The 15,706-nt window shown below is 45.1% G+C and overlaps 1 protein-coding gene across 1 annotated transcript; it reads right to left on the reverse strand.

The window, feature by feature from the left end:
- Positions 1-1,808: 1,808 nt before the first annotated feature.
- LOC109748975 (acyl-[acyl-carrier-protein] desaturase 7, chloroplastic) lies at positions 1,809-3,564 on the reverse strand. The gene is made up of 2 exons (XM_020308001.4): positions 3,389-3,564; positions 1,809-3,303 (listed from the first exon to the last, which is right to left on the reverse strand). The coding sequence occupies exons 1-2, from the start codon at positions 3,493-3,495 to the stop codon at positions 2,040-2,042; spliced, it is 1,371 nt and encodes a 456-aa protein (XP_020163590.1). The 5' UTR covers positions 3,496-3,564; the 3' UTR covers positions 1,809-2,039.
- Between the last annotated feature and the right edge of the window lie 12,142 nt (positions 3,565-15,706).

A 15,706-nucleotide genomic window follows, 5' to 3' on the forward strand; every position in this document is an offset into this window, starting at 1 on the left:
TGATTTTTTTTTGAATTTCTATGAACTTTTTACAAATTTAATGAAAATTTTACAAATTTAATGAACTTTTTAAAAAATTTGATGAATTGTTTTTAATTTTAATGAACTTTTTTTAAAATTGATGAACCTTTTTCAAAATTGATGAACCTTTTTAAAATATATTACCTTTTTTTCAAATGGTTGAACCTTTTTTTTCTTTCAATCTTGATTTCATATTTTTATTTTCGTAACAAAAAATAACAAAAAACTGGGGCAACACGCTAGTGGGCCGGCCCATGCTAGTAACGCTGCGGGCGCCAGATCTTTAACGGGTGCCTGCAGCGTTGCATAGGAGCTCGCACTGATCAGATAGATTTTTTTGAGGGATACTGATTAGACAGATTAGCCCATACTAATGTTGATTGGCCTATCCATGATCCGGTTGAATGCCACGGATGTAATGCCTTCTCCTTCAACCTGCGGATTTTTTTTTGGCAGGGCGCACGTAGTCCCGCGCAGGCCTTCCCTTGTCTAAGAGTCTGGCGGCCGCCCGCTCCTCTACGCCCTACTGCTTGATGAGGTGCTCCAAAATGCTACGGTAGTCGGAGGCAGTGTAAATTCCGGCCTTCTGCGCAACGGCCCGTAGTGAGCGAAGAGGTCGGCGTCGCGGACGTCAGTCATAAGGGACGCCGGGATCCAACGACGCATCATGTACACGCGCACACGGCGCCGTCGGGGTCAATCTCGAACAGCTTCGCATGATGCGTGTGTAGCCAAGCTCGTGCCGCTTCTCGCCGGCTGCGATGGCCACATTTATTATTAACAAAGTCTCTGTTAGGTTTGCATATTGATTATTGGCTGAAATGGTCAAATGCATGGACGAACTAACGTGTCACGCTGCCGGTCCAATTTGGCAAATAGTTGGATGAAAATACAGCGGGCATGTCTCCACATGTTAGTTACTCCAAAGTAAAGAAATGAATATTTAATATTGATGTAGGCGGAGTTCTTGAGGAATCTAAAATTTGACATTAGGAAATCACTTGATTCTTGCTCATCTCCCTTTACTGTTCCACTATATTTAGTAGCATTCCTGTTGCCGAATAAACCTACTAAATGGCTACTGCAATTTTCAACTCAAAAACAAAAATGGCTACTGCAATCTTGCCCGTGTTTCTGATCCATAATGTCATCTTGCTAACCTACCAACTACCACCGGCCGACAACCTACCTATGAGTCCATGAGTTTGCTTCTTCGCTGGTTCAATTCCATGAGTCTCATTCCGTGTGAATTAAGATCATTCCTGAAATTTATGCAGAGGCATTGGCTGGACGAGTAGGTCAATGCAGGATCAATGACTACGCACGTACATAAAAAAAACGTATTTTTAGGGACCGTCTACAGGAAAGTTGCCTGAATTTTTCTAAAAAATTGCGTGTCCAGGTCGGATACACGTACATCAAGCTGGCTCGCCCTGCAGCATGCAGCACGCTCCCTCCTGGATTCAAAGCACTAACACGCGAACATCTGTATGCAAGCTTCGCATGCTGCATGACCCTAGATGCACGTGCAAACCTAAGCTCATCTTATCTTCGAGATTTCTGATTGTGCTGTTTCAACTTGATTAGAAATGAACAAGCACCTGGAAATTACAAATCTGGACTCGTGGCTTACAGAAATCTCCATCTTGTTTTCCCGATTAAACCATAGTGCGTATAGTGCCACTGTGGAACCCTAACCCTAACGTATCTACGAGCTGGCACCGAGATTCCGGCACGACTGCACCTCACATGCTGAAGAGGATGTTACATTGATAAATAGACATGCATGAATACAACTTTCACTCTCCCTGTATTTATTTTTATAATGTGATAAAACAACTTACAAAAATACAGTAGTACAATACCATCCTCATAGCTTCAACCCGATCAGAAAAAAAAAAGTACTTTTACTGGCGCCGACACTAGCAAAGTAGAGATGAAGAATACTTCATCTCAAAGATAGGATCGAGAAATAATGATTTAAAGGATATTTAGGGTATATAACAGCAATAATTTGATTACCCCATGGTGTTGTTGACAGGCTTATCAAAGATCCAGCTAAACGGGGCCGATGTTGCAGGCTGGGTTTTCTGGCCGCTGCGCTCGTGAGCCTTTTCCTCCAACCTGCGGATCTTTTGGGGCAACGCGCACACGTAGTCCCGCGCACGCCTCCCGTCGTCGGAGAGTTCGGCCGCTGCCAGCTCTTTCACCCCCCACTGCTTTATCAGGTGCTCCAAAATGCTACGGTAGTCCGAGGCGGTGTAAATGCCGGCCAGCTGCGCCACGGCCGCGTAGTGCGCGAAGAGGTCACCGTCGCGGCCGTCTGTCATGAGGGACGCCGGCATGACGATCCGGCGGCGCATCATGTACGCCAGCGCGCGCACGGCGCCGTCCGGGTCGATCTCGAACAGCTTCCCCACGATCCGCGTGTAGGCCAGCTCGTGCCGCTTCTCGTCAGCCGCGATGGCACCGCATATGCGCGCGAGCGCCACGTCGCCATACTCCTTGGCGCGACGGGCTGTGTTGCCGTGAGAGATGGAGGTGGCACGCTCCTGGAAGGCGACGTAGATGAAGCCGTGGTAGGGGCTCCGCGCAGCGTTCATGACCATGCCGGACTGGATGAGGTTGTGGATGGTCCTCTCGACCTGCCGCATGTCGACGCGGCCGGAGAGGAAGAGGTACCTGTTAAGCACGTCGCCGTGCCGGTTCTCCTCGGCAGACCAGCCGCGGATCCAGCGCGCCCAGGCAGTGCCGCTGGAGCCGGTGAGGTCGCGCACGGCCTCGAAGCGGTTGGGTATGCTCTGGTAAGTTGGCAGCGCCTCCTCCGTGACCATGTTCCCCACGAGGCATACGAGGTGCGCGTCGGGCAGGCCGGCCGCGCGCGCTGTGATGTCGGAGCACGCCGCGTGGAAGCCGTCGGCGCCCAGCGACGCCAGATCCGGCAGCAAGTCCGTCGGCTGCCACGCTACCTCGGCGGGCTTAAGGAGCGGCACCACATTCGCCTCCGCCCAAGGCTCCAGATGGTCGAACACCTCTAGCTTGGCCGGCTCCAGGTACATGAGCCATTCGTCGTCAGTGCCCTCCTCCTCGTGCCTAGCCGCAACGGCGGCGCCCCGGCCAGTGCGCGCGCTTCTCTTACTAAGTCTAGGAGGATGGTCGGCTCCCCCTGCTAGTTCGGCAGCATCAGCTTGGGGTAGAAGGGCGGGTTCTGCCGTGCAGTTGGTGGTGTTCATACTCATATCCGCCATGATTCTTCCTCCTCCACTGGTCCTAGTGCATCTCCTGCGTACAAATACAATCAAGTAGTAATGATCGACAGAATCATTGCGTGCAGACATTTTCGCCTGAAGCATACATTCGTACGTACCAGTAGCAGTAGGCGATGCTGGTCACATGGAGACCTATATCATTCCTTGTTCTGGTCCATGGCCTGGCCAGTGGACAAGGATGCCTGAGGAGCCATGACGTCGCCATATCACACTGTGTTTCTCACGAGATGAATGGGAGCTATATCTTCTTTGGCGTGGTCGGAACATATTTATAGAGCAGCTTCACTCTAGCGAAAGTGCCGTGTCCCGACTCCGGAGTCACGGACAGGTTACAGACTGTAGGTTGGTGGCAGTTTTTGATTGAAGATTAGGGGGAGAAGGGGCCCACACCCGTGAAATTCAAGGGTGATTAATTAGCGCTAAACATCGCATCCCTGAAAATAAAATAAAGAAACACCATATGCATGGTTTCCCAAAAACACACAGAAAAGATTGCAGATGCTGAAACACCGGTTCGTAGACTAAACCACCGGCCATCGGAAATTCGTAGGGGTATGAAAGTGCGATTGTGTCTGGCCGTATGATTGGCTTAAGATTGAAAAACTTGTATAGTCATAGACTTTTGATTACTGTAGGGCGGGGTCGATTCATGCATACTCTTGGCAGCTTTTGCCGGAGCTGCATGCGCCATCCACCTCACCTCCCGTGCCTTTGTCATTTCATCTTCTAATTTCAATTTACTATATCTTTCGAACTAAAAGTCCAAATTAAGTTTCGTTTGCATACTTCCATTTGCTAAATATCGAAGCTTGATAGTAGTAACATTAAGTTTTACCAAGTTACATATACTTTTAGGGTTTTTAAGGTTTAGGCTTGGGGCTTAGGGGTTTAGGGTCTTACAGTTTAGGATTTAGGGTTTAAGTGTTAGTTTTTGAAACTTGCTAAATTTACCTATCAAGTTTTTTAGTTGAAACCTGACTGGCCACCCATGAATATGCAAAAGAAATATGAATTGGGCTTTCAGTTCAAAAGATATAATAGATTCAAGTTCAAAAATCAAAAGAAAAAACATGAAATATGGGATGGGCGGTGCTGCCAAAACCTGTCAAAAGTTGCACGCATGGACCCCATATAATTTGATTAAGTGTTAAAACTCATGCAAATACCAAACCAGTTATCTGTGTGTCGCCACATCTGTGTGCCACAAATCCTCTCCCCGCCAGCCATGTGTAGTAAAAACATATGCTAGTTTGTTGGCATGAACATGTAACATGCCATGTAAACAGCTCTATGTCCTCTGACTACTCTAGATAAACCGCATATGGAGTAACACGTATATAAGTGTATAATACAAAATACAAGGGCCAAACGTATGGTCATTCGCCCTCACCAGAATATGGGAAGAATACCAATTATCGATACACAATAACCAGGTGCCAAAAAAAAGCATGCTACAAGGAGGATATACATTTAGATGGTCGCGTTGATCTAAAGAAGGAAAATGTGGTGGCACATGAGTTAGCTAACTTTAGTTTTGATAACCATTCCGTTATGGTTCTTTTTTTGCGAGGGATTCCAATAGGGTTCTTGTAAGTAGTGTCCGCTCAGCGTGACATATGTTGTAAGGATTCATTGTAACAATATTATATATGGGTGGTGTTTTTCAAAAATAAAGAGAAGACCAAACCACTCCAACTAACTTACACTAAAGAAAAGAGACATTTTAGTGGCTAATCTCGGTGACAAAACATATCTCTTAATTTCTTTTCATCTTAGTGACCCAAAGTTTACCACCTATCTCTTAATTCTTTTCCGTCTTAGTGACCCAAAGTTTAATTACCACCCACCCCCCCCCCCCCCCCCCCAAAAGAGTTGTAGAAAGTCAGCCTCATGCCCCACAGTAAAATCAGGGGGGCCAGGAAGATTAGAGGAGAGATCTCTCGTGATTTTTTTTTACAAAACACCTTCCCATATATTAATTAATTAAAAGATTCTTACAATCATTCATTGCAGTATTAGCCACACAGGGCAGAACACTATTACAAAGCACACCGTCCGATCTATTATCAAAACTAAGCTTCACAATCTCATGCGCCACCAGATTAGGTTGTCGGTTAATCTTAATAATCTTGAGATCTTTGATAAACTTGGAGATGCTCAACACTTCCTTTTTCAGAAAATAGACCACGAAAGAGCAGTCAGTTTCCAACGTAAATGTATTACCCGGCGAGGCACACACCAAGTTCCGCTTCATCCACACAGGTACATGCTACATGTGATAGGCGTTAGGATTTCCCTAAAGACGAAGGGTGATGTAGTATATTAGTAGATAGTAATTCCCTCAATTAAGAACCAAGGTGAATCGAACCAGTAGGAGACACCACACCAAAAACTATAAGCGCGCGCACGCACACACACACACACAAAGCAAAGCAAATACTTGCACCCAACGCGGGGTCAATCTCAATGTACTCGTTAATTGCTAGGATTAAATCTGATAGTAATAGATAGATAAATAAATAAATAGGTAAATAAATTGCAGCAAGTATTTTTAGGGTTTTAGTAATAAGAAGTGAATTGATCCGGAGGCCATAGCTAGAGGCATCTCTCTCATGAGCATTGCAATGGTGGGTAGACAAATTACTGTTGAGAAATTGATAGAAAAGCTGTAACACCCACGATGCGGCTATATCTCTCACGTGTCGAGGCACGACTTAGAGGCATAACCGCATTGTGGTTTTGTCGCAAGAAGGGTCATCTTCACACAATCCCATGTAATGAACAAGAATGGGATAAAGAGAGGTTGGCTTACAATCGCCACTTCACACAATACTTAAATAATTCATACATCATTCAAAATACACACATAGTCCGACTACGGACAAATACAAATGAAAAGAAGATAACCCAACTGCTAGATCCCCGATCGTCCCAACTGGGCGCCACTACTGATCATCCGGAAAAGAAACATAGCAACGACCAAGGTCCTCATCGAACTCCCACTTGAGCTCGGTTGCATCACCTGCACTGGCATCATCGGCACCTGCAACTATTTTGGTAGTAACTGTGAGTCACGAGGACTCGGCAATCTCACACCCGCGAGATCAAGACTATTTAAGCTTTGGGTAGGATAGGGTAATGAGGTGGAGCTGTAGCAAGCACTAAGCAAAATATGGTGGCTAACATACGCAAATAAGAGCGAGAAAAGAAGCAACGCAACAATCGAGAAGCTAGAAGGGATCAAGAAGTGATCCTGAAACTACTTACGTTCATACATAACCCAAATCGTGTTCACTTTCCGGACTCCGCCGAAAACAGACCATCATGGTTACACACGCGGTTGATGCATTTTAATTAAGTCAAGTGTCAAGTTCTGTACAACCGGACATTAACAAATTCCCATCTGCCACATAACCGCGGGCACGGCTCTCAAAAGTTTATACCCTGCAGGGGTGTCCCAACTTAGCCCATCACAAGCTCTCACGGTCAACGAACGATATTCCTTCTCCCGGGAAGACCCCATCAGTTTCGGAATCCCGGTTACAAGACTTTTCGACAATGGTAAAACAAGACCAACAAAGCCCCCCGATGTGCCGACAAATCCCGATAGGAGTCGCACGTATCTCGTTCTTAGGGCACACCGGATAGGTCAAGCTACGAGTAAAACCAGGCCTCGAGTTTCCCCGAGGTGGCCCCGCAGGCTGCCCGTTTTGGACCAACACTCAGAGGAGCACTGGCCCGGGGGGGGGGGGGTTTAAAATAAAGATGACCCTTGAGTCTGCAGAACCCAAGGGAAAGGTATAGGTGGTAGGTAGGCAAATGGTAAAACCAAGGTTGGGCCTTGCTGGAGGAGTTTTATTCAAAGCGAACTGTCAAGGGGTTCCCATAACACCCAACCGCGTAAGGAACGCAAAATCAAGGAACATAACACCGGTATGACGGAACATAAGGCGGCAAGAGTGGAACAAAACACCAGGCATAAGGCCGAGCCTTCCACCCTTTACCAAGTATATAGGTGCATTAATTAAAAAAAGAGATATTGTGATATCGCAACATATCCATGTTCCAACATGGAACAAACTTCAGCTTCACCTGCAACTAGCAACGCTATAAGAAGGGCTGAGCAAAAGCGGTAACTTAGCCAAACAACGGTTTGCTAGGAAAGGATGGTTAGAGGCTTGACATGGCAATATGGGAGGCATGATATAGCAAGTGGTAGGTAGCGCGGCATAGAAATAGAGCGAACAACTAGCAAGCAAAGATAGAAGTGATTTCGAGGGTATGGTCATCTTGCCTGAGCTCTCGCAAGGAAGAAGAACGAGTCCAAGAAGAAGACGAACGGACGTAGTCGAACGAATCCTCACAACTCCAGAACGAAACCGAAGCTAACGAGAGACGTAAACCGGAAAGAAGCAAACAACATGGTAAACAACCAACACATAAGCATGGCATGATGCACAATCAAGTATGATGCATGTCTAGTTTAATGAGGCATGGCATGGCAAGGTGCACAAACAATACTAGAAATTAGGTGGAGCTCAATATGCAACGACTTGCGTATTGACGAAACACCACATTCAAGTTATTTAGTTTGCTCTCGTTTAGGAACAAGACAAGATTAAATGTTGGTTAACATGGCAAGAGGTGAAGCATAATTAAACTAACTATTTAGGCAAGTTTAAATGAGGCCGGAAATAAGAAACAACAATTCCGGAAAATCCTCATGTGCATATTTTTGATTGGGTACTGTTCTGTCCTAAAGCATATTTTAGAGTTGTTAAACAGCAAAATAAAGTGCACCATGTTAAACTAGGCATTTTTCTACCCCATTTACATATAAAGTTTATTAAATTTGGAGCTATGGTTATTTAGTTATGAAATAAAGCATTTTACCATGGCATTTATGCAAAATTATATAAACAACAAGTTTAAACATTTTTAACATGGATGAAAGTTGCATATTATGAAACTAGATAAAATTCTAAGCATATTACATGTTTAAATCATTTTAAACCGATGCACGGTTAATGAGTTACTATATGCATGATGTGCAAGGGCTTTTCTGTAAAACAAACGTTCCTGGGATAATTGCTAAAATCGCAACAGAGGGAAAAAAACACGCATCGGGCCGAATCTGCAGGCTGCTGGGGCGCTCACCATTGGCTGAGGGCCGGTCGGTGTGGCTGGCTTGGCGCGAGGAGATGGAGGGCGAGCTGGGCCTTGGCGCTTGTCCACACTGGCGCCAGATCGGGTCAACGACGGGGCGGCGCTCGTCTTGTCGCTCGAAGTAGAGGAAGACAGCAGGCGCGGGACGGACGCAGGTGGAACTCCGGCAAGCGGCAGGATGGAGAGGGGTCGACACGGGAGCTCGGGGTCGCGGGTCAACAAAGGAGGCGCTCGGCTGGGTCAACTCCGGCGCGAGGCAGAGCTGGACTTGGCACGGGCTCGTCGGGGTCCGATGCAGAGGCATCTCCTTGGCACCGCAGGCTGAGCGCAGAGCAGGCAAGGCGGCAGCGAGGTTCAGCGAGTCGAGGACAGATGGATCCGGGCTTGGGGAGCTCGAACGGCGGCGGCGGGGAAGCTCGAGGTCGTCCATGGCTTCGGGTGCTCACCTGCTGGGGCAACAGAGAGCCAGGGAGATAGCATGAGGGAGAGAAGAAGATTAAAAAGGAGGAAGACAGGAGAAGAGGAAGGCGACGAGCAGTTCCTGCTGGGGCTCCGGCGAGGCTGTGCTCGTGGTCGTCTGCGGTGCATGAAGATGGAGAGCTCGGGTTCCTCCCGATCTGGACCTCAAGCGAGGCTGCGGGGCTGCGGCGTGGAGCGAGGGCGTCGGGGAGGCAGGAGGCCTCGGGTGGAGTGGATCGAAGACAGGGGTTCGGGCAGGAGAAGCCCTGGTTGGCTCGGGCGATGGACAGTGGCACAGTGGAGGCCGTGGGTTGGGTAGTGGCGGAAATCGAGGGAGTTGGTCGGGAAATCTGGTTGGGGATGGATCGGGAAGGGATCCCAAGGAGGAGGAAGACAGTGGACTGACGGCGCGACATAGGATGGATGGGACAGCTCCCTAGAAATTAGGGTTCGGTCTGATTATATAGACAGGGACTGGGTAGGGCTAATCCGGTCCGTCCGATTATAATCGGGCGGTCGTAAATAAATAGGTTAGGTAGTCTGAATAATTAAATGGAGATGTTTTATAGATGTTTGGGGATGATCCGGACCCAGCGGTAACGATAGCCCAGTTCGGGTTCAGGGAAGTTTCGGACGTGCGCGAGGGGGGTATGAGCACTGTGCAGAAAGGTTAGGAAGCCAGGCAAGGGGGAAACAAAATCTGGTTGGTCTTGGAACGGTCAACGAAAGCAAGGGGAGACTCCGCAACTACGAGGGGATGCAAGTTTGACAACAAAGACGGCAACAGAGTGCCGATGCAAATGCGAATGATGCCATGATGAATGCAGCAAACAAATAAATAACACGACTGACTCGCAAAACAAGGAAGGCATTTGAAGCGGCAGTCTCGGGGCGTTACAACACTCCACCACTACAAGAGGATCTCGTCCCGAGATCTAGGATGGCACCGGAGAGAAACGGAAGAAGGAAGAGGTAAAACTAAGTTGCTTATTTGACAAACGAGTGAAACCACAAACCTCGAGAGGTTTAACAATTTGGAAGAAAGGATGCAATGGAGATGAACGAGATTGCAACCACTCTGTTAGCAAAGAGGAACAAGGAACATTACGAGAACCTTGTAGGTTGAAAGACATAAGAAAATGGTAACAATGGACAAGAAGTACATGCAAGCACTCCGGTTGAAAAGAGATGCAAGACTTGATAAGATAAAAAGAACTTGAGCAGAGGACACAACACTCCTGCTAAACGGATAAGCAAGGAAAACAACATGATGTATACAAAATGAGATGATGGGTCGAAGAGAATAATATCACAAAGCCTCCGGAAGAAATAAATAATAGAAGATAGATTCTTGGAATAAAGAATGGAGAAGAAAATGACAACTTCTGCCACAAATGAGCTTGGAAAGCATCCTTCCAAGAAGGTTATAACGGAGTTGTTGGAAAACCAACAACGAAAAGAATAAGCTTGTAGCGGGCTTATGGAAACATCCCAACATTATGAGGTGACAAACGGCCACTAAAGGAAGCCATTTATTTGAGTGAGAGCACCAAGGCGATGAAAAACTTCTTTCACCAAGAGGATAGGAGAAAACTTGGATCATTGATAAGCACCATAATAGCAACATTCCTTAGGGAAGGCTTTAGGTGAAACATGACACAAGATAACTCCAACGAAGAGATTGGTGGATTTAACATATCTCATTCTTGACAACATGTGAAACATGGAACATGGATGGAAATTGTCAAGAAGGACATAACACCACCTCAAAAGATAAGGTAGGAAGAATTGCACTTCGGAATGCAAGATGAAGAATGCTTGAACTCCTCAAAACAAAACATGTGTTAAGCACCCTGTTTAATTTTGAGTATAGCTTGGCGGATCATAACTTCGAGAGAAATCTTGAAAATAATAATTGAAGAATGAAAGGAATCCTTGACGACCCACCATGTAGAGCCTCCATGAAGAACTCCAGTAAACAAAAGGATGATAGAAAGAAAGAGAAGTTGACAACACAAGGTGAAGCCTTGCAATGATTTAGATGGAGCTTCAGGACGATATAATGAGAAAACTTTGAACTCCGGAAAATAAAAGATGAAGCATCTCGAACCGAGAATGTGATATGATGAACAAACTCCGGAAAGAAGAGATGAACAACTTAGAACTGGGAAATTGATATTATTATGAACTCTGGAAGAAGGAATTAATCACTTGGATGAAGCAAGAATAAGAATTATGTTATGCTCATCCTTCACCAATTTAAATTGATGACAAGCAATGGATTTGGCATACTACTTATGCCTGTAGAAAGGATTAAGAGAGATATATCGATAACTTGAGAAGGTCTTCAACGAACCGCCAGTAGGATTTGGAAAGAACGAATGAATTGATATGATAACAACGGAAGAGAAATCTTGAACGAACCACCGTAAGAATTGAAGATGAACAAGGAAAAGATAAAGAATCACCGGGAAGAATTATAAAAAGAACGAAGATACTTTAGAGAATTTAGATACATGAGAACGAAGAGATCATGAACTGATTAGAGAATACTTGAATGATGCCCCGGTAAGATTTGGAGAACGAGAGCTGAATGTTGAGAACGAATAAATCTTCTGAAATGATGGCCTTCAAAGAATCAAACTGTAAAGACTCATGAATTGCTTCGGATGGGTGAAAAGAATTCTCACGTTTGAAAACAATTATGAGAGGATGGCATGAAGCTAGAACTATGAATCTTTGGAAGAATGGGTAAGGATTTAAGAGGAACTCTTCTTCGGTCTTCAAAATCCGAGAATGACGATGAGAAACACCATGAATGGTCGAGGCACTCCAGAATGAAGAATAGAAAGGTTGAACCAACGATGAAAGAATTTGAAAGATCTTGGAGAAAGACATTTGACTGGTGACAATTCATTCTTACATCAAACTTTTAAATGAAATTGATAATAACTCCGGAAAAAGTTAGAAGAGTCAGGTAAGATCCTGGGAAAAGACCTATGGGTTAGGGCCCACTCAAAAGAACCACTGTTGAACGATTGCTTGAAAAGAGAGATTGCACCGGTTGAATTAAATGGCCTGAATGAGATAGCATCCTCAAAAGAACTTGAATGAATTGAGAATGGAAACTTGAATCTTCCGAGATAACTTCATCACTTCGAAACAATTGAATAGCGAGAAGTGGATGATTAAGAGGTGCACCGTGTTGGGGAACGTACTAATTTCAAAAAAATTCCTACGCACACGCAAGATCATGGTGATGCATAGCAACGAGAGGGGAGAGTGTTGTCCACGTACCCTCGTAGACCGACAGCGGAAACATCATCACAACGCGGTTGATGTAGTCGTACGTCTTCACGATCCGACCGATCAAGTACCGAACGCACGGCACCTCCGAGTTCTACACACGTTCAGCTCGATGACGTCCCTTGAACTCCGATCCAGCCGAGTGTTGAGGGAGAGTTTCGTCAGCACGACGGCATGGTGACGATGATGATGTTCTACCGACGCAGGGCTTCGCCTACTCCGCAGTGATATTATCGAGGTGTAATTTGGTGGAGGGGGGCACCGCACACGGTTAAAAGATCTCAAAGATCAATTGTTGTGTCTCTGGGGTGCCCCCTGCCCCTGTATATAAAGGAGCAAGGGAGGAGGAGGCCGGCCCTAGGAGGGGGCGCACCAAGTGTGGAGTCCTACTAGGACTCCCTAGTCCTAGTAGGATTCCACCTCCCATATGGAATAGGAAAAGAGGAAGGGAAAAAGAGAAGGAAGGAAGGGGGCGCCTCCCTTCCCTAGTCCAATTCGGACCAGACCAAGGGGAGGGGTGCGGCCACCCTTGAGGCCCTTTTTCTTCTTTCCCATATGGCCCAATAAGGCCCAATACGTATTCCCGTAACTCTCCGGTACTCCGAAAAATACCCGAATCACTCGGAACCTTTCCGAAGTCCGAATATAGTCGTCCAATATATCGATCTTTACGTCTCGACCATTTCGAGACTCCTCGTCATGTCCCCGATCTCATCCGGGACTCCGAAGTCCTTCGGTACATCAACATACATAAACTCATAATAAAACTGTCATCGTAACTTTAAGCGTGCGGACCCTACGGGTTCGAGAACTATGTAGACATGACCGAGACACGTCTCCGGTCAATAACCAATAGCGGGACCTGGATGCCCATATTGGCTCCCACATATTCTACGAAGATCTTTATCGGTCAGACCGCATAACAACATACGTTGTTCCCTTTGTCATCAGTATGTTACTTGCCCGAGATTCGATCGTCGGTATCTCGATACCTAGTTCAATCTCGTTACCGGCAAGTCTCTTTACTCGTTCCGTAACACATCATCCCGCAACTAACTTATTAGTCACAATGCTTGCAAGGCTTATAGTGATGTGCATTACCGAGTGGGCCCAGAGATACCTCTCCGACAATCGGAGTGACAAATCCTAATCTCGAAATACGCCAACCCAACAAGTACCTTTGGAGACACCTGTAGAGCACCTTTATAATCACCCATTTACGTTGTGACGTTTGGTAGCACACAAAGTGTTCCTCCGGTAAACGGGAGTTGCATAATCTCATAGTCAGAGGAACATGTATAAGTCATGAAGAAAGCAATAGCAACATACTAAACGATCGGGTGCTAAGCTAACGGAATGGGTCAAGTCAATCACGTCATTCTCCTAATGAGGTGATCTCGTTAATCAAATGACAACTTATGTCTATGGCTAGGAAACATAACCATCTTTGATTAACGAGCTAGTCAAGTAGAGGCATACTAGTGACACTCTGTTTGTCTATGTATTCACACATGTATTATGTTTCCGGTTAATACAATTCTAGCATGAATAATAAATATTTATCATGATATAAGGAAATAAATAATAACTTTATTATTGCCTCTAGGGCATATTTCCTTCAGTCTCCCACTTGCACTAGAGTCAATAATCTAGTTCACATCGCCATGTGATTTAACATGAATAGTTCACATCACCATGTGATTAACACCCATGGTTCACATCGTCATGTGACCATCACCCAAAGGGTTTACTAGAGTCAGTAATCTAGTTCACATCGCTATGTGATTAACACCCAAAGAGTACTAAGGTGTGATCATGTTTTGCTTGTGAGATAATTTTAGTCAACGGGTCTGTCACATTCAGATCCGTAAGTATTTTACAAATTTCTATGTCTACAATGCTCTGCATGGAGCTACTCTAGCTAATTGCTCCCACTTTCAATATGTATCTAGACCGAGACTTAGAGTCATCTAGATTAGTGTCAAAACTTGCATCGACGTAACCTTTTACGACGAGCCTTTTGTCACTTCCATAATCGAGAAACATATCCTTATTCCAGTAAGGATAATTTTGACCGCTGTCCAGTGATCTACTCCTAGATCACTATTGTACTCCCTTGCCAAAATCAGTGTAGGGTATACAATAGATCTGGTACACAACATGGCATACTTTATAGAACCTATGGCCAAGGCATAGGGAATGACTTTCATTCTCTTTCTATCTTTTGCCGTGGTCGGGCTTTGAGTCTTTACTCAATTTCACACCTTGTAACACAGGCAAGAACTCTTTTCTTTGACTGTTCTATTTTGAACTACTTCAAAATATTGTTAAGGTATGTACTCATTGAAAAACTTATCAAGCGTCTTCATCTATCTCTATAGATCTTGATGCTCAATATGTAAGCAGCTTCACCGAGGTCTATCTTTGAAAAACTCCTTTCAAACACTCCTTTATGCTTTGCAGAATAATTCTACATTATTTCCGATCAACAATATGTCATTCACATATACTTATCAGAAATGCTGTAGTGCTCCCACTCACTTTCTTGTAAATACAGGCTTCACCGCAAGTCTGTATACAACTATATGCTTTGATCAACTTATCAAAGCGTATATTCCAACTCCGAGATGCTTGCACCAGTCCATTGATGGATCGCTGGAGCTTGCATATTTTGTTAGCACCTTTAGGATTGACAAAACCTTCTGGTTGTATCATATACAACTCTTCTTTAATAAATCCATCAAGGAATGCAATTTTGTTTATCCCTTTGCCAGATTTCATAAAATGCAGCAATTGCTAACATGATTCGGACAGACTTAAGCATAGATACGAGTGAGGAACTCTCATCGTAGTCAACATCTTGAACTTGTCGAAAACCTTTTTGCGACAATTCGAGCTTTGTAGATAGTGATACTACTATCAGCGTCCGTCTTCCTCTTGACAATCCATTTATTCTCAATTGCTTGCCGATCATCGGGCAAGTCAACCAAAGTCCACACTTTGTTCTCATACATGGATCTCATCTCAGATTTAATGGCCTCAAGCCATTTTGCGGAATCTGGGCTCACCATCGCTTCTTCATAGTTCGTAGGTTCGTCATGGTCTAGTAACATAACCTCCAGAACAGGATTACCGTACCACTCTGGTGCGGATCTTACTCTCGTTTACCTACGAGGTTTGGTAGTAACTTGATCTGAAGTTACATGATCATCATCATTAACTTCCTCACTAATTGGTGTAGAAGTCACAGGAACAGATTTCTGTGATCCAATAAGGGAGCAGGTACAGTTACCTCATCAAGTTCTACTTTCCTCCCACTCACATCTTTCGAGAGAAACTCTTTCTCTAGAAAGGATCCATACTTAGCAACGAATGTCTTGCCTTCGGATCTGTGATAGAAGGTGTACCCAACTGTCTTCTTTGGGTATCCTATGAAGACACATTTCTCCGATTTGGGTTTGAGCTTATCAGGATGAAATTTTTTC

The sequence above is a fragment of the Aegilops tauschii genome, chromosome 2 (assembly GCF_002575655.3).
Source record: "Aegilops tauschii subsp. strangulata cultivar AL8/78 chromosome 2, Aet v6.0, whole genome shotgun sequence".
NCBI classification, from domain to species: Eukaryota; Viridiplantae; Streptophyta; class Magnoliopsida; order Poales; family Poaceae; genus Aegilops; species Aegilops tauschii.

Bases quoted from the DNA above. Each gene is read 5' to 3' on its own strand.
- LOC109748975 (XM_020308001.4), bottom strand. From the start codon at position 3,495: ATGGCGACGTCATGGCTCCTCAGGCATCCTTGTCCACTGGCCAGGCCA. The intron at 3,304-3,388 runs GTACGTACGAAT...ATTTGTACGCAG, and splicing joins AGCATCGCCTACTGCTACTG to GAGATGCACTAGGACCAGTG.